At 40.0% G+C, this 18,819-nt stretch overlaps 1 protein-coding gene across 4 annotated transcripts in view; it reads left to right on the top strand.

The window, feature by feature from the left end:
• The window catches only part of spop (speckle type BTB/POZ protein), a 99,133-nt gene that overhangs the window by 58,450 nt on the left and 21,864 nt on the right, over positions 1-18,819 (top strand). For all 4 annotated transcript variants that reach the window (XM_086289960.1, XM_086289958.1, XM_086289961.1 and 1 more), the window contains one exon: positions 5,169-5,296. In XM_086289960.1, the coding sequence (XP_086146086.1) occupies positions 5,169-5,296 (128 nt within the window). The remainder of the gene's footprint in view (positions 1-5,168; positions 5,297-18,819) is intronic.

Below are 18,819 nucleotides of genomic sequence, written 5' to 3'. Positions count from 1 at the left end.
TTCTCTTTTCACTGAGTCTGCTGGGGCTTCTTTCCAGCATTCCCTCTCACCTCTCTTCACTCTTCCCCCCCCCCCCCCCCCCCCATCTCTTCCTGCTGCCAGCCTTTCTCCTCACCCCCTAGATTAGCTTTAGATACTGCCACTGGGGAACTATTCACTCGTCACTGGTCTTGTTACTTACCCAAATAACACAACTTCACAAGTATCTTCTGTGCTTTGGGGCTTCATCTGGGTCACACATGCTAGAGCCATCAGACATGTTTAAAGGACATAAGAGTGGGTGAAAGTCACTAAAGAAAGAAGATTTTACTGAGAGCCTGTGAAAGATACCTGCATTAAGTTTAATTCTTTGTCTCAGCCCAGCCACAAAAGGTACAGTGTAGCAAAAGTTTGACACAGTTTTCAAACCTGCTAGACTTTGCTGGAGATACCGTTGGCTTAAAAAAAAAAACCTCAGTCGATTTTAGAGTAACTGTTCAGCTGGGAGAACAATGAATAAAGTAGCTTTGTAAAGTGCATAAATACATTTTGTGAATTGACTTTCAGTCAAGCTTATTTGTGTATCGGTTTGCATGTGGATTCCTGTCAGTTTCTTTTGCGTACACAGCCTCCAGAGGCAGAGGATTACAGTGAAGGACCCCCTGCATGAGCAGTGGTGGGAATAACTGCATATGCACTGCACTCCCCCGCCAATCCCCTCTTTGGCTGCCTGCTCTCTCAGATCCAAACAGGGGATTAGACACAGGATCTTACAGTAGCATTGACACTTCATCCTAGTGCTTCCTACTGTGAACTGTCAGCAGATCTCCTATTGGGGTTTCTATGCAAGAGTAGGCTAGAGAGGAGTCTGTTTGAAGTGGCAAGTGTATACACATTAAGTTTATACACCCTGCAGATGTATGAGCCTTAGACATGATCTTTTATGGGGTGGCTGTAGCCTTTTTCACATTTACCTCTGGACATTGTTGGGAGAGTCTGGCTGGACATGAAGCTGGAATTAGGCTTTTTAACATCAGCAAAAGAGATTCTGACTGTGGATGCAGAATACAGGATGATGATACCTACTCATGGCTCGACCGGACATCAAACATACTTTGCAGTGGGCAGTTGTGAGGGAAAAGACAGATTTGAACATTTGATTTTACATGCAGCTCGACTAATATTTGGAATTGTTTAGGGCTGCAACCCACGCCTAAAAAACCAATTGTGTATCTTATAGTCAGCTGGAATCAACACGAGACTTTCACTGTGCTGTTTTACCAGGTCTCAGTGACACAGTGGTTATTTTTAGCACATTTCGTCATCTGCATTAAAAGTTAAATTTAATGTTGACTTTAAGTGGATGTAATATGCCTGGAAGTTCAACAGAAGTCTGAAATGTCAGTGATGACCTGAACCCTTTTAAAGTACTGAATAAATTAGTTGGATTGAGATTAAAAACATTTGTGAAGTTGTTTTGTAAGAACTCAAGCTTAGGTGGATTCTGTTCACTATTTTCTGACTCTGTTTTTCTTAAAAATCAACATTGTATGCAATATGTCCAGGTCACTGGAAGGAGGCCCCGGGGCAGACCCACGGCACACTGGAGAGATTGTGTCTCTTGGCTTGCCTGGGTACACCTCAGTGTCCCCTCAGATAAGCTGGAGGAGGTGGATGGTCTGGGCGTTCTTGCTTAATCTGCTGCCCCTGTGACCTGTTCGCAGATAAGTTAATGAAAATGCATGGCCAGGTCTGGACAATAGATGCTGATGGTTCTCATTGTTGGTATAAAAAGCTTTACGACTTTCGCTAGGGTCAGGTTTTTATTGTCTACCAGCTGTGTCAGAGCATGCCTGAAAGAGCAAAAGCTTGAGGGTAGATCCTGGTTAGTAGTGGTGGTTTCCTACCAACAGAGTCTGATAAAGAGGTGTTGGAAGTGCCACAGGTCCACCTCTCAACTCATACAACTTAAAGTTATTTGTTAGGTTTGCCAACACTGGGCCAGATTTTATGTCTGGTTCTTTTAAACATGCTGGGGCTTCTGTGGCAAGAATTCCACAGGCTGTGCTGTGGGGTTCAAAGTGGCTGAAGAATGAGGAGAACAGAGGGATGACAATGTTAACTTTGGACCCGATCCTGAAAATAATAAGGCCTTGGATGGATGTCAAGCATGGGAAGTTTTTATAGTGACCCATGTTTCATATTGATGTTTTGAACTGGTCCGAAAGTTTGGAGCAAAATACAGCGGTCCCTCATTTAGTGCGGGAGTTCTAAAAATAACCCGTGACCGGTGAAATCTGCGAAGTAGCCAGCGTTATTTCTTTTACAATTATTATAGATATTTTAAGGCTGTAAAACTCATCACAACACACTTTATACACTTTTCTCAGACAGGCATGAACCTTTTCACACTTTCTCTCCTGTTTAAACACTCTCAAAGTTCAAACCGTTGCAGAAAGTCCAGTATTATAGAATGAAACCAAAGATCGAACCCTGTTTTCAGGTCCAGAACATGGGGAAATTGAGCAGCTGCGAGAGAATCCAACATCGATGAGGAATGAGTTGAGAAAAATTTATCTGACTGTTTTGTTTTGCTTAATGCGCCTTATAATGCAATGTGCCTTATGGTCTGAAAAATAAGGTAAAGTCCAACTTTTTGTGCGATGGTTAGCATCTTCCTCTGCCTTTTAGATGCTACCACAGGTGCCTTTGACGTTGCAAAATGTTTCATCGGCATTGTTGTGTTTGTTGGGGAGAAAACTTACCAACATACAGTGCAACACTTTTCAGAGTCACACTGCTAGCGATCAAGGATTTATGTAAATTTGACAAGCTGAACGCATTCTGTACTGTACAGGAGACACGGCACGGAGGAGATCGAGTGACGATGGTCTACAGCCAATCAGGAGGCAGAACACAACGCAAAATTGCACAAAAAAAAAAAAAAGAAATTCTCGAGACCTCAAAAGGTGAACCGCGTTATAGCGAGGGACCACTGTATTAAATGAACCAATTTCAGGATCATGGACAGTGCATACATTTTTCACCATGTTCCCATAAGCTGTGCTCTAGCACATGGCTGTTTGAGTGGTCGACCATACTAAACAAATCCAGTGGAAATTTTTTTTACACTTGTATAGAAATAAATGTTTGTCAGTCAGGCATTTCCAGTTTAAAGTGATGTAATTTATTTTTTTAGAAGAATGCGAAAGAATTCAATGTTGAACTATTGTCGGCTGGTTTACAGTCCTGCCTGTCAGTTCCTGAATCCTGTGTGCATTATAACAACTCTCTACCAGACTGCAACTGTAGGCCTACAATTAACATAGATGTGTAAGACCTACATTTCTATGCGTTTTACAATTAACAAGCTGCACCTGTCCTGTTAGAAACTACCCCCAGCTAAATATCTTGTTAGTTTGTGACAATGCACAGCTCTTGGCAGATTGGGTCATAATGAACTGAACATACTCTGACTGTGTTTGGAAAACGGTGCAAAACTAACATCTATCAAAGCAATTTGGGGGATTATACAATCTATGTGTCTATTTAGGTTCATGTAAAACACTCTTGCACTTTGCAATACCTGGTGGTATTTCATCCAATACCATCAGGGAGCGTTCTGGCTGTCCTGTGTTCGTTCTGTTGCATGATAACAAGTACATCTCCGTAGCCAGAGTCATAAAGAACTATCTTCAGTGACACGAAAAAAGAAAAGGATTCCTGTAATAGTCTCCACAGAGACTCCACCAAGCCTTCATCTCAGTATTGTGGAGTGAGTCTGGGTTACATGAAGAGGAAGAAGTCACTGAAACAATCTGAATGCACAGAAGATACTTTGAACAAACTATATGCCAATTATCTTGAAAAATTATGCACAAGTGTACCCAGGAGAATTGCTGGCAATTTGAAGGCAAAATGGGTTGTCATAACAAATATTAATAGAAGACGTAAAAAAAGTTTATGATTTATTAAAAGAAATAATTCTCACTGCTACTGCCCAAAAACTGCGTGGCTCTAATATACTATAATGAGACTGGGGACACGTTGCTTTTATACTCTTATCAGTATGACCAAGCATTGCACAATTTCATCTGGTAATTTGCCAATTTGTTTATCCGTGTGTCCTTACTAAATTTTCTTCTTGTTTCTGCTTAGTGCCAGCACAATTCAAGCATGGATGATTACATTTTTATTGTGTCTTACAGAGCATCCTTGGAAAGATCTTAATGGGGAAGAAATGACAAGGACTTGGCAAATAAACTGATTTCTATTAACTCTCATTGTAGCTTGTGGAGCTTTTTCCTGTAGCGTCATCTAATCCTTTACAGGCGCGCAAAAAAACAGCTATAAAACCTTAATTTATTACCGTACCGTATCATGTCATATAGTTATGTCTGCGCTTACAGGAATGGACAGTGATGGCTCCATGCACAAAAAGGGTCTGTCGCTTAAGCTCAGTAATCCCAGAACAGTGCTCAAGGAAGCAATTTTCTTCTCATTAGCAAAATGGTGAATGATGTAATTTCTCCAAAGAATGGTGTCTTATTCTTCCAACAGAGCTTCAGTTACTTGCAAAATTTATGTGTTAGCGGCTGGCCTTATTCTATCTGCAATTAGCTTTAATTTGCTGTGATCTCTGTAGCTGCCGCAGTTCAAAGCCATTAATGTTTTGACCTTGTATGTGAGTATTTGTGACTGTTAGGTGACTGTGACCGCCTCCACAGTGTGCCTGTTGTACACACAAGAACTCCACCACCTTTCCTGTGTCTTTGTAGTGCAACTGAGTGTTACAGAATCCTTCCTGCCACTGTTAGAGATAATTGGCACTCCATAAACACATGATAATTGGACTGCTTTGATCCCTGCAATTTCTCACTTCTTGGCCAAAGAGGCACAGCAGTTCTGTCTCATGTTTACCACTAGTCTTTATGTGGCAGCGAGAGGATAGAGAGTGAAACGGGGGAGAGAGAGAGATTCTGTTTTCTTCTGAAGTGTTAAAAGCTCCCTGCAGGCATTACTTCATGCATCCAGCCTCTTTTGCCATTGTTTCTCCGCTGCTTATGGCCATGACTCATAACAAACTTTCTCTTTCGCACACACATTCACACACGCAGAGCTTAATCACGTTGTGAAAGTCTTCAAGTAATCTTGTTTCTCCTTGTTTGTCCGTGTGTCTTCTTTTCCAGAGAGCCAGAGGGCGTATCGCTTTGTCCAGGGGAAGGACTGGGGTTTCAAGAAGTTCATAAGGAGGGACTTCCTGTTGGATGAGGCCAACGGTCTGCTGCCTGATGACAAACTAACTCTTTTCTGTGAGGTAAGAGGTGGAACTGTTCATTAAAACTCATGTTGTTTGTTGAACTAATTTCACTGTGTCTTCATTTTTAAGCATTCACAGTACAGGCTGCACCTCCAAAAATGAAAATCCTTATCAAAATGATTGTTCATGAAATGGGATATTTCAACATTGACATCATATTCTGAGCTGTGTTTCTATTAGTTGAGCTATTTGGATTAACCCAGAATATATCATTTTTATTAAGTCCAACCTATAATTATTCAATTTTGCTGAAATACCTACGTTTCCTGTGTTTTGGTGGTTTTGCCCACAAGTGATCACAACTCCTATTTCACTGAGTTGTTTTTTTGTCACTACTACTTATTCTATGTCCCTCTTAGTTAATAATGTATGTTTTTATTGGTACTACATACTCTCTGGGTTTCTCTCTTTCATCACTAACATACAAGCTGATTGTCATTCATCCTGCATGGTGGCTTGGCTCCGATTCCTCTGATCCAAATCTGGCTGCTGCTCCTCATTGAAAATTCCCTTGTTGTTTTTCAGCTGTAACACAGGGGGCAGCAGAGGTCAACTGTCCTCTCTCTCGTTCCCCTCTGCTACTCGTAATGGAGCCAGGGAGCAGAGAAGAGGTTAAACTTTCCGGATATGTTAATGCCTTACTTGTAATGCATGCACCCCATAAATGTTTAAAAAGCATGGCAGTGGCTGTTTAAAACAATTCTAATTAACCCTGCGGGTATGGAGGGGAGCATGTCTTGAAGTTTTCCCTTTTTGTAGCGGTGCAGCGTGCAAGTCTGTTTAAAGTGTTTCCAAACCGGGCTTATCGACAGAGGGGTAGGAGGGGCAGTTGTGCTTCTCCAGAGCCATGAGGGAGGGGGTAGAATTGAGTGTGTGTGCGTGATATCGTATACATATTGTGTGTGTGTGTGTGTGTGTGTGTGTGTGTGTGTGTGTGTGTGTGTGGTTTCATCCACTCTCCTGAAAGGAAAGAGATGGGGTTGCTGGTTCAAGTCCTCAGTGGCCACTTCCTCCCCTGTAAATATCTGTTGCTGCTGTAATTAGCCAGCTCCGCTGATGAACAAGCAGGACGGCGGAAATTTATATAGCACATTTTAGAGAGAAAAAGTGCTATATATGAAAATTAGATAAATGGAAGATGGAGACATTGGAAGTTTTCATCAGCATAACAGCAACCATTTTTTTAAACTCTAGAAACATTTGGAGGAATGGCCTTAAGTGACCTGAGGGGCACACAGAGTTTATTTTCTCAGAGAAAGTCAGATGTGATATATAGACAGGCAGCAGTGTTTTTTAGAATCAATTCTGAAAGAAAAAAATACTGCAAAGGAGTGTTATTCGAGAAAAAAGGCAGTCTGGAAGTGGGGTGTTTTGTGTGGTAGTGATGAAATTGCCAATATTGAGGGGAGTGGCAGTATTTTTCACCAACATGTGTGAAGAATGGTTGGCAGAGTTAGCTACTGGGTGGAGCATAGTGGGTTGATGGTGGTAAGAAAGTGTGGACGGGTGTTTGAATCTCTTTTCCTGGTCTTTTTCCATGTGAAAGTGATGCCCAGTGTTTACTGTCAGAGACCTGGCTCCACTTTTGTCCAGATGGTCCCATCCTGCATCTGAGAGAGCCCCATCGCCCCAGAGCCCAGCCCGCTCCCTCTTCTCTCTTCTCTCATCTCTTCTCCTTCCTCTTTTTCCCCTCCATCTTATCTCTCATTCAGACCCAATCTCCTCCTCCTCCTTTCCCTTTTCCTTTCATGTCTTGCTGCCTCCCACTTGGAGCATCACAGTTTCTTACTTTTTTCTCCTCATTCTACCTTCACCTCTGCTTCGTATCCCTTGCCTCACCCGTCTGCTGAGCTTCTCTACTTTTACTTCCTTCCTCTTTTCCCTCCCTTAATTCTTCTTCTTTTAGTATTTCTAGTAGAGTGTCAGAGGAAAAAAGGCTATGAAAAGAAGCCAGATTAAGGTTGGAGGGGGGGAACTGACTCAGCCGCTCCTCCTGACCCCCTGGTCTTTCTGTTCGGTTCAGTTGCCTCCAGAGACATTAGTAATTCAAATTTAACACAGTGAAATCTGTCTATGTCTGTCTATGTGTCATGTCAGAAAGTGCCTAAACAATAGCTGATGTGTTTTCTCTCTGTCTCTTCCTTTGTCTCCATCTCTTTTTGTCTTTCTATCCCTGCCAAACCACTGCAGACACCTTGCAGGTATTTAATGAGGAGATGGCTCCCATTAAAGGTGCTGCGTTGGCTGTCAAAAGAGAGTATGAGGGACAGGGGGAGATAAAAAGGAGGGGAAGAAGGCACAGAGAGAAGAGACTGAAGGAAAAGCCTTCTTGCGAATGTGGGCACAATGGGTGGCATCAAGCCACAGGGGTAAAGAACAGATGAAGATGGAAAAATAAAGACGATAAAGGACAAAAACAAAAGGCCAAGATTGGATTTGGAGTTGTTTTTTTTTGTTTTTTTTTACCTTCATTTTGCTTCCTCCTCCTTTAATGCGATGCTGAGGTAAGGGAGGTTAAACCCTCTCTCTCTGTAACTGACCTTCTCCTCCCCTGTCAGCAACACAGGTAACCTCTAGCTCTAAGGTCAAACCACTGCTTATCCTATTGTTCATGCTACAGGTAATGCAGATGCTTAAGAGAAATTTTAGAGTAATGCCAGACTCACTCGGGAGGACCAGTGGCTCCTCAAAAAAAGAAACCCAACAACTTTGGGCTGCCGTTATTTGCCTGCTGGAAGAGTCGTGTTGACTGACAATGTAAGAGTTAATCAGAAAGTCTGTTTTGATTGACTAAAGGGGAAAGAAGAGGTTGTTTTGGAAAGTTTGTAGTGAAACGTACCTGTCAGTCATTGTAAATTGGCCACTGAAAAGCAGAGGCACAGTGGTCCCCTTTTACTCCATAAGAACTAGAGTCACAGAACTAACGTTGCTGCACAGATATGGTTTATTTCTCCTCCTGTCCTGTGTGCTGTGGCTTCAGGGCCTTATTCCAGGAAGTGTATTCAACAAACTCTGAGTTTATTTTTAAACTCAAAGTTCAGCAACTCTGAGTGTCCTGCTCCAGTATGGTGGGTCAGAGTAAGTTTCGACAGCTCTGAGTATTTTTTTTCCTGAGTTAAGCAGAGAAAGAAAGCCATCATCTGACCTCCATTTTAATCCATCGGACCAAAAGAGTGTGCATGAGACTTAGCTTGTATAGCTCTACCATAAACATAGACAGAATAAAAGTTTGATACAAAAACAATAATTCTTTTAATACTGGTCACAACTTGAATTTTCAATAGAAGCTGGAATCCCTGTTTCAAATTTCAACCTGCCGGGGACAAAATGCAAGTGGAAAAAAATGACAGAGAAACAGATAAGACAGTTTACTAATTGACCCGTGACATTAGTTATCCAGATAGAAATAAACTCTGGGGTGCATCCAACCTCAGGCAGTTATAAAATTATATAAATAACATTTTTTAAATATTAAGTAAATGTTTAATAGGTTTCAATAAATGTTAAAATGTAAAATCTGACGTAATAGTTGACTTCATCCTTAAATTAGCATCTTACTGATTAGCACTTATGTTAAGTACTGGGATTTTCAAGTTTGTGAAAATAAAAACTTCTGCAGTTGATTTGCTCTGCATCGAGCTTTGACAGCGACTTTATGAATGAGGAATCGAAACCACAATCAGTTGGTTCAGGTACCGCAGGAGGAGAGTAGTCAAACTCAGTTTGTTGTAGAAAACCTGCCAGCAAGCAGGTTAAGTTCAGAGTCTGTTAACTCAGTAACCAGCTCAGAATTTAGGTTAACTCTTTCTGAAGCAGAAAAGTGGAGTTTTGTCGTGTCAAGATTAACAAATTCAGATTTGTTAGCTTATACCAGCTTCCTGAAATGGTGCCAGGATGAACCACAACAGCATCTGTTTCCACCATGCAGAAACTACATTTTCTCGGTCTTAACCTTGGATAGAGATGCCAGTATGTAATATTTTTGGCCTTTTTTTGTTGTACACACACAAATTTCTTTATTGCTAACATTGTGGTCAAAATGTCAAATCTTAAAAAGACAAATATAATTTTAGAAAGGAAAACGTGTGAAAAACAGGATTCAGGTGTGAGAACCAAACTGGAACCTGTTGATTCCTTTTTTTTCCACAATCAGGGTTTGTATTTTGCCCCTGCAACAATCACTTCAATTCACTGGGGAGTATGCAGAGGGAAAATGACTGTTGATAAAACCTGGATTGGCATTGATTTTACTTCCCATTCAAGCACCAAACACTCGTAAACTTGAGAACTACTTCATATTTGGCGGCTGTCTGATTTAGACAGAAATTAACCGCTAAGCTGGAGATGAAGTTTTCAGATGGGGACATTTTTTCAGGTTCTGTAAACATCACTGGAAAGTGCCACAGAGAAAAGAGAAAAAGCAAGGTTTGGAGGTGGTTTTAATTATAAGAAGATTCTAAATCATAAATGTGGGCTGCTTAGTAAATATAGCATAGAAGAAAGCTGCAGAGAGATAAGAAGTGAAAAGGAGTTGAGGAAGAGCATAACCAAACCACACTGTTTGATCCAGAAGAGGAAAATTAAATTAGTAAAACAGTCTATAACCACAGTTTTTGAAAATTGGAAGTTTTTCCAAATGAAAACCCAAAACACCCTTCATAATATGATAGTACAGTTCTGGCTGCCGTGGTCTTCAAGCTAGCGGTGAAGATGGCTCATGTGTTGCATGTTGGGTAGAGCATTCCATAATTGGATACATTTATTCATGGCCACCTAAGATGTTTACTAGACATGTTCAAAATGACAATTTCAGTTTATTTCAACTTCATGTACTTCTAATTACTGTGGTCATGTGACTTTGTATATTTAACCTCTATTGTGAAGGTTCAAGGAATGACAGGTTTGTGTGCGCACAGCAGTCTACTTGCATGCTAGAGTTTGACTGTTGCTGTGGTCAGTGTATCAGTCTTTACTATATGCTGAGGAGACTTATCTAAATACAATGGGCAGAACAAAATTCAAGGATCATTAACAGGATTAAAGTTTGATTAAGCTTGACACTTGGTCACATTGTTGGATCCAGAGAACTGGAAGATGGTGACAGAGGCAGAAAAACAACAGGAATGCCTAGAAAACAAAGCATCATCAAAACCTTGTTTCTGTGCTCAGTATTTCCACGTTAGGAAGAAAACAAAAGCAGTCACAGTCAGACTGGGCTCCGATGAGGCCAGAATCGGAGAATCTTGGTGTTCCTGAATGATTGAGACACTAAAAATGAATCATCAGCTTTGATAAATGTTCTGACTGGATTGACTGAGCACTCAGCTCTCCTTGTGGTGCAACCTGATGGAAAAGGTTTATATTTTATTACAAAGCCAAAATGAAAAGGAAAAAAGTCCAGAGAGCAACTAATGACTTACAAATAGAAATATAATGACCTGCGTATGATTTCTCATAGCCAGTGCTAGCATGAAAAGCTACGAAAAGAAGATTTTCTTCCCATGCAGAAATGAACCATTTTATCTAGTTTGTTACTACATGTCCAATGAACAAGTTTCTTCAGATTTATGCTCAAACTTTTAACTTTTGAGACTTAAAGCCACAAAAGCAACATTAATGGGAAAGATACTCAAGCAAAAGGGCAGAGGCTTAGAAGCAGGAAAGACCTAGGCTGAAATAATTTTTAAAATCTAAAGGTTAAGTGTCTAGTAGTAGTAATAGTAGTAGCATAATAGTATAATAATACTGTTATTGTAATGATAATAATTATTATTATCATCATTTACAAAACTATACATGCAACTTTGCACAAAATTTCATGCACTTCTGTGTCATAAAACTGTAATGAGTTCATGAAGCTCAGCACTTGCATGTGTTACCTGGTTGTCTGTTCTTTTTCTTTTTTTTCTCTTGAAACTTTAACTCCTGCAGAATAACTATTTTTGATGCGATTTACAGTATATTAATATTTTGTGACTTTGGCCATAGCTAGAGTAAAAGCCCTTTCTTCAAGGCTCCTCCAGTACACCTCTCCTAGGGTGGGAGAATAAATGAGTGGGGTGCTGATGTTCAGCTGTTTCCTCCTCTTCCTCATGGTGTTAGCGCGGTTCGCCTCTCCCATCGGTGGGTAAGCACTTTGCCGGGTGACAGCACCCATCCTTCACAGGGCCCTGCCATATGCTGTGCTGCTGTCAGAGGAGACGACTGCAGATGCTCCAGCTGCTCTCTCCCTGCACACTGAACAAGACGGGCATGCACACACTCACACACATGAGCAGCACTTGGTTCAGGATAAAGAGGCAGCGGTGGGAGACACAAGGAAGAAGGGGCGTGGGAGAAAGGATGCACAGAGAGATTTGGTTTTTGTTAGGCAAAAGGGAAATGAGGTGAAATATATTTGTGTAGTTCTGTGTTTTGTAGTAGCTAAATGGTGTAAATTTGGATTTACTCAAAGACGGATATGTAAAACTGCTGATTGAAGGTGAAACAACAAAGCAAACAGAGTGCAAGCTTGACCCCCCTCTGTCTCACAATGTGACTTGAGCCACAGTGGATCCTTTAATAGATACTATCTTTGCAGTGCTTTCGCACCAACAGCACAAATATTCTTTCATTTCCCATCAAAAGCACTTTGCTTCTCCCAGAGTAAAGACTGCAGAAAATTGAACAAACAGGCAACTTTTGCCTGTTTATTTATTTTCTTTGTCCAAACATTTCCTTCAAGCTTCTTAGATCGGGCATCAGAGTCTCAAAGCTATCACTTTGGTGTCTGTAATCTTCCAGCAGAGAAAACAAAGCTACTTAAAAGGAGACCCAAATGGCTGGTTCTCATAGACTGAAAGCAGAGGCTCATGCTCGCAGCTAGTGGTGTTACTGAGCGTGTGTTGATTATATGTGTGTGTCTGTCTGTGCGTGCATGTGTGTAGAGGAACTGCGTCTGAGTGTGTGTCTGTCTGTGTGTGCCTGTATGTGTAAGAACAAAGTTGGCTTGGCTCAGCATACTTGGCTGTGAATCAGGACCTGAGCCATGATACTCGTTCAACAGCTTGACTTCAAACCATGCATGAAATATGCCTCTGTCTGTGTAGATTCACCAAAATACCACCATGTCAGTGGCAGGGCAGTAGGTATGTCTATGAGCAGAGTCTCAGAAATTCACACAGCTGGATCCCTGCACACAGCCAGTGAAGTGACCACTGTAAGACCAGGATGGATACCTATAGTTAATATTTTGTGAAAACTTTAACTTTCTTGGCTTAACTTTGTAGTGTGCTGTTGGTCGGAATTGGAAAAGAAGAGCTACTGTTGTGTTTGGCCAAAAACTAATTATTCTTACCTTGAATTAAAACTGCTATCAATAATCCAGCTTTTCCCATTATGCAATTAGCAACAGCATTCTCATTTCGTGCTACACCTGGCAAAGTAGTTTTCCTCATTTTCCCACATTTCCTTTAGTAAATGTGATAATGAGTGTTCAGTATATTTTTGTAACATTTAGAAATAAACTCAGAAATGTCCAAATATATTGATATTTTGTTATCATGTTGTTGATGGAAATATGCCCTGAGCTTTCAGTGGACTGTTGGGTAGTCTGTGTGTGTGGGTTTTATTTATTTATTTTTTTATGCCCCCTCAGTAGCCACTGTATTAGGCTTGTACTTGTTTGGATTCTTTTGCCATCATAATTGGTTTAGTTCTTCTTGGCATAGAGACAACAACTTGCTGGAAACTTTCTCAGAGAGTTTGGTCCATATTGACATGATGGCATGATGCAATGTGCTGTTCTACCACATCCTGAAAGTGTGGTCTTAGATTGATATTTATTAACTATAGAGGTAATTTGAAAGTAACCACCAGAAGACGCATGCACTTTAATGAAAGGGGATGCACATAGTCAGCACTATCATGATCCTCAGTTGACACTAAAGGGCCCAAACAAAATATCCCCCACACCCATACAACACTACCCCCAGCATGAACCATTGATACACGGCAGAATGGATTTATGCTTGCATGTTTTGTTTTGGGTTTTTTTGCCAAATTCTAACCATATAAAAGCAGAAATGTTCCTCTCTTTGATTGTCCAGTTTTGCTGAGCCTGTGCCAATTTTAGCCTCAGTTGTCTGCTCTAAGGTCTTCTGCTGCCGTAGACAATCTGCTTTAAGGGTTGACGCGTTGTGCATTCAGAGATCCTCAGCTTTGGTGGGTATTTGAGTTACTATTGCCTTCGTTTCAGCTCCAACAGTCTGCCTATACTCCAGCATTTTCACCCTGAGAACTGGGTATTTTCACCTCTTTGGATCAGTCTTTGTAAACTCTAGAGCTGGTTGGAAAGAAAATCTCAGTAGATCAGCAATTTCTGAAAAACTCCGACTAGCCAGTGTGGCACCAAGAAACTTGCCACATTCAGAGCCACTGAGCTCACCTTTCTTCCCCATTTTTTTTTTTTTTTTTTTTTTTTTTTTTTTTTTTTGCTTTGTTTGAACTATAGCTTGTTGTCTTGACCAGGTGTGCAGCCTTAAATGCATTGAGTTACTACAATGTGAATGACTGATTAGATATTTGTGTTAATTAGCAGTTGAACAGGTGTATTTAATTAAGTGGTCGGTGAGTGTGTAAACTAATATTAAAGATATTAATATACGTGTTAACATACACATTAACCTCAATATTTGAATCTTTGTTTAATCTACTTTATGTGCATGTGATCCCTGTTAGCTAAAAGCTCCAAACACTGTCTGACTGTCTTTTCTTAGCTATGTACAGTGTCAGTGAGAGGAGATATCTCTAACATGACTTTTCCGCACAAAGCCCCACTCATACGCTGTTGAAATCTTTTGTTTGTGAGGGGCAGCTGGTTCAGAAGAAAGGTATCATAAAGGGAGGGTGGGGAAGGAAATGAAATGGCCTATTTCAGACAGAAGATGAACTGACTGGCTGCAGCAGGAGTTGGTATAAAATAGATAAGGTATATTTTAAACTGTGAATCGTTTAAAGCTGCTCTAGTATCGTATCTCCAAGAATAATAAATGACATAATAGGTCACCTTTAACGAAAGTGTGGTTTCTACTGCTAACAATCTTATAGCACTATGGTCTTGCATAGTAGGAGTAAACACAAGCTATATCAAAAACCGCTTTAGTGGTGTTTTTGTTGTTATGCAGCAGTGTTCTTTGTCTGATTGGGGCTCGTGTCTATAGCTGCTCAGACTAGTCATCCAGTATTTAGTGGTTGGTTCTTTTTTTTTTTTCCCAAGTTTTCTGCAAACAAAACAGAAATAAAATTAATTACTCTTTGTTCACCAAAGGGAAGACCGAGCAAACACTGGAAATATAAGAGCTTCCATTAAATCCTTATGGGTGGAATAAGGAGGTTAAAAAACAATGATCAGCTGGGAGGAAGTGAATAGCCTTTAATTAAAGAAGGTGGCGGTTTTAGCTGTCGCCTTCCTGTGAACAGTGTTTATTTCTGACTTTTGTTTAATAGCTCTGGGATTTAGGGCTATGTTTGTTTAATGGTGTCAGGACTAAATCAGATTCCTCTATTATTCTCCGGTTTAATCAGTTGTGTCACCTGTTGCAGCTGCCAGAGGGCCACTAACTCAGACCCGTGTATTAGACTGTCTCCAAACTCCAACATCCTGTCATTGCGCTTTGTTTTTTTGATTTTTGTGAGCAATAAAATCTAAAAGTAGATGCAGGGAATGAGTAAGAGAGCTGCAGAGCGCGTCTGTGATATCAAGCCTGTTTACTCTAGCTGGCTAGAGAGTGGAGAGCAAGTTGTACATTATAAAAAGATGGTGATGAATTTTTGTGTTTAAGGGTTGAAATGACAATTTCAAAGATCACAGATCTTTTGAGAGTTTGTCGATGAAATGAGTAGGTGTACATCATGAGTGTGTATTTATGTTGTTTATCGAAAAATAGTGGAATTGCATGCACTTTGTTATTAGATTTATTCCTCAGATAGCATGCACTCACCTTGTTGTTGCGTCTTAAAAATCTATTATAAAATGCAATATTTTCCCCTGACATTTGATTCAGGTTCAATTGCAATCAAATTTCCATTAAAAATGTAAATAACAGATAAATGAAATTCTGAAGTGTGGCTGTGCTTTTCCTTGAACTAACTCGTAATACATTTGTAATGATTTATTTAAACACATTTGTTCCACTGAAGCAGTAGAAACACAACTAGTAGTGAATCCTCAGACTAGCAGTGTGTTTGATTTGAAACACAGCAGTGATATAATGTGGGTAATGCTGTAAAAGATGTTTGTCTGATTTAATTTGTTAATGCTTCTGTAGTTACCTCCAGAGAGATCAATAGTAGGTTTTTAGTGGCCCCAGGCAGCCACATTTGGATCACTGTCAGCCATTTAGTATGGTGTGGTTGCCACTGTAGGAAGCACTTTTCATGTCTATTCAGTGCTTTCAGTGTATAATCTTTGTCAAGGCAAATGAGTGTGCTAGAGCTACATTACATCACACTGTCACATCTAAAGGCAAAAGTGAGGTGTGCAATAAAACAGTGAAACGATTGAATAAAACAATAAATAACACTCAACAGAACTGACTTTATACTTAAAGAAAAATAAAGTGTATCATTGTACTGATACTAAAAGACAGACTGATTGGGAGCAACACTGATCTAATAAATAGAGAAGGATGGAAAACATGCAGTAAATCAGTTTCTGGTTTAATTTAATGCAGTTTTTCAAATGTGGAACTGTTATCTTCCTTTTTTCCCCCTCAGTGGCGGCAAATGACCCAAAACTTGCAAATGTGTGATTTCAAATGCATTCAGCCTCACACTGATATTTTTAATTTGCATAATTAATAAGGCACAATGGTAACATTTCCTCTGTATGTGTGTGTTGCACACATACAGACGATTAAAAAAATAACATCTGTGTTATGTAAATTGCTTTCAGACGATCTTGGTATCAGGTTTTATTTTCGAAATATGGACATAATTGTTCCAATTCCAAACAATTAAAATAAGGCTACCATTTTGGCAGCGGCTCGTTGCCAACCTGGAAACCATTTCTGAACCATTTACTGTCAGACTTTGCTTCTGCCTGCAGAGATGGACAGAATTTGTTTTTCCCATTATGTTCATTAGGTTTTTTTTCTTAGAAGAATGACCCAAAAAGTTAACAAATTTAAGCTGTTGAATAATTGTGAAAAACATCCTCCTTTAACAGGTTATTGTTTAACATACCACATAACAAATACTCTTAATTTTAAGACTTGTTATGTTTATCGAATGACATCCTTAATGATCTCAGAAGTAAAGAGTTTGAAAGAATCGGAAGGACAGTCATGAAAATGTGTGGTGAGGACGTCTGGGAGAAAGCAGCATAAAGGAATTCTATTTTGCATAGAACTAGTGGATATTTATTCTCATCCTGAGTGCTGTCTGTCTAGATAGCACCTTTTCAGGTTAATAATAATAATACATTTTATTTAAAAATAGCGCCTTTCAAAGCACCAAAGGACACTACAACAGATAAAAACACAGAAACTGGAAATATACACAATAATAAGAATAACAGATAAAAGTTAGAGCATACAGAGGTTTAAACATAAGCAATTTTAAACAGATGAGTTTTGAGGGTGGACTTAAAAAGAGGGAATGAACTAATATTTCTGAGGTCAGGGGGTAAGGAATTCCAAAGTCGAGGGGCAGAGCAACTAAAAGCCCTGCCCCCCATTGTAATCAGACGAGCGGAAGGAACAGAGAGAGAAAGAGAAGATGAAGATCTGAGGCACCGGGATGGGAAGTTCATCTGTACTAAATCGGAGAGGTATGGTGGAGAGAGAGAGAATGAGTAGCCTTAAATGTATAGAGGATTATTTTAAAATGGATGCGACATTTAACCGGGAGCCAGTGAAGCTGCTTCAGGATTGGGGAGATGTGGTGGGTAGAGGAAGTCCTAGTAATAATACGGGCAGCAGAGTTCTGGACACGTTGGAGCTTGTTAATAGATTTTTGTGTAAGGCCAAATAATAGTGAGTTACAGTAGTCAATTCGAGAGATAACAAGATTATGGACGAGAATGGCAGTGGCATGAGGAGTGAGGAAAGGGCGGAGGCGATTGATATTACGGAGTTGGAAATATGCTGCACGTGTGACATTATTGATATGTGAATTAAAGGATAATGTGCTATCAAGAATGACAAGGGAGAGATAGGGACCAGCGAATTATTGATGGTAAGAGAGAAATTGTTAATTCTGGATAGCAATCGTTTAGTGCCGACCAGGAGAAGTTCTGATTTATTGCTGTTGAGTTTAAGAAAGTTGGAGGAGAACCAGGAATTGAGTTCAGCTAAGCAGAGGATAAGGGAGGGTGGAGGAAGAGTAGAATCAGGTTTGGTAGAGAGGTAAAGCTGGGTGTCATCGGCATAGCAGTGGAACTGAATATTATATTTACGAAAAATATGTCCGAGTGGAAGAAGGTAAATGATGAAAAGAAGGGGCCCGAGGACAGATCCCTGGGGCACCCCAGTAGATAGAGGAGAAGGCTGAGAAGTGAAGGATTTTAATTGAATGAACTGAGTGCGGTCAGACAGGTATGATTTAAACCAGGCTAATGGAGTATGAGAGAGACCAATAGAAGCTAATCTGCTAAGAAGAATGGGATGAGAGATGGTGTCAAACGCTGCACTCAGATCAAGGAGAATAAGGATGGAGAGGAGACCAGAATCAGCTGCCATAAGAAGGTCGTTTGTTATTTTTATAAGAGCAGTTTCGGTGCTATGCAGAGGACGGAAGCCAGACTAGGTTAGAAGTTTGCCTTCACTCAAAGCAGGTCATTAAAACTATGTTGTGTGGAAAGTCAAATAATATTTATGCAAATTATCTATGGTAAAAAATAACAGAAAGAAGGAAATTACACTTTTTTTTAAAAATGATACATCAGCAGCAAGTAGTGTCCTGTCATATGTGTGAGAAAGTGTGTAGTTTGCTGAGGTGAGTGTATGTATGCATGCATCTGTCCATATGTCCGTCTGCTTCGTCCGTCATCTCGGCCCGTGTTTACGTGTTTGTGAATGCAAAGGACTGCACCGAGAAAATGAGTCTTGGCAGGTAAAGGAACAAGTGTTCCAGAACTTAATGAATTTCATTTGATTTGAATCTCTTTTTTTTCCTTTTTCGAACTATTTCACGCATGGCAAAACACTGTAAATCCATAAACAAACACATAAACAGGCAGAAAAAGATTGATGCATTATGAATAAATCATCTGGGTGCTGAAACTCAATATTAACTCTGCGTTGCCTGGAGGGTTTACAATGAGATTCATCTTGATGTCTGAGGAACTAACTGGGAGGCAAGCGCTTTAGTAAGTACTTATCTCTGGAACTTAATTACCAAAACAAATGATGATTGTGGTGATATAGCTGCAATGATTCTTCATTACTGTTATTTTCTTACCTAAGGTTGTATACATAAGTGGTTTCTGTCGTCATCATCATCATGATAATCATCAGTATAACTACTGGGTAATAAATACA

The sequence above is a fragment of the Aulonocara sp. 'chitande type north' Nkhata Bay genome, linkage group LG4 (genome assembly GCF_057382095.1).
Source record: "Aulonocara sp. 'chitande type north' Nkhata Bay isolate Kocher_YH1m ecotype deep benthic linkage group LG4, A_spYH_male_GT1.1, whole genome shotgun sequence".
Taxonomy (NCBI): domain Eukaryota; kingdom Metazoa; phylum Chordata; class Actinopteri; order Cichliformes; family Cichlidae; genus Aulonocara; species Aulonocara sp. 'chitande type north' Nkhata Bay.
This window is presented reverse-complemented; position numbering and strand designations above follow the sequence as displayed.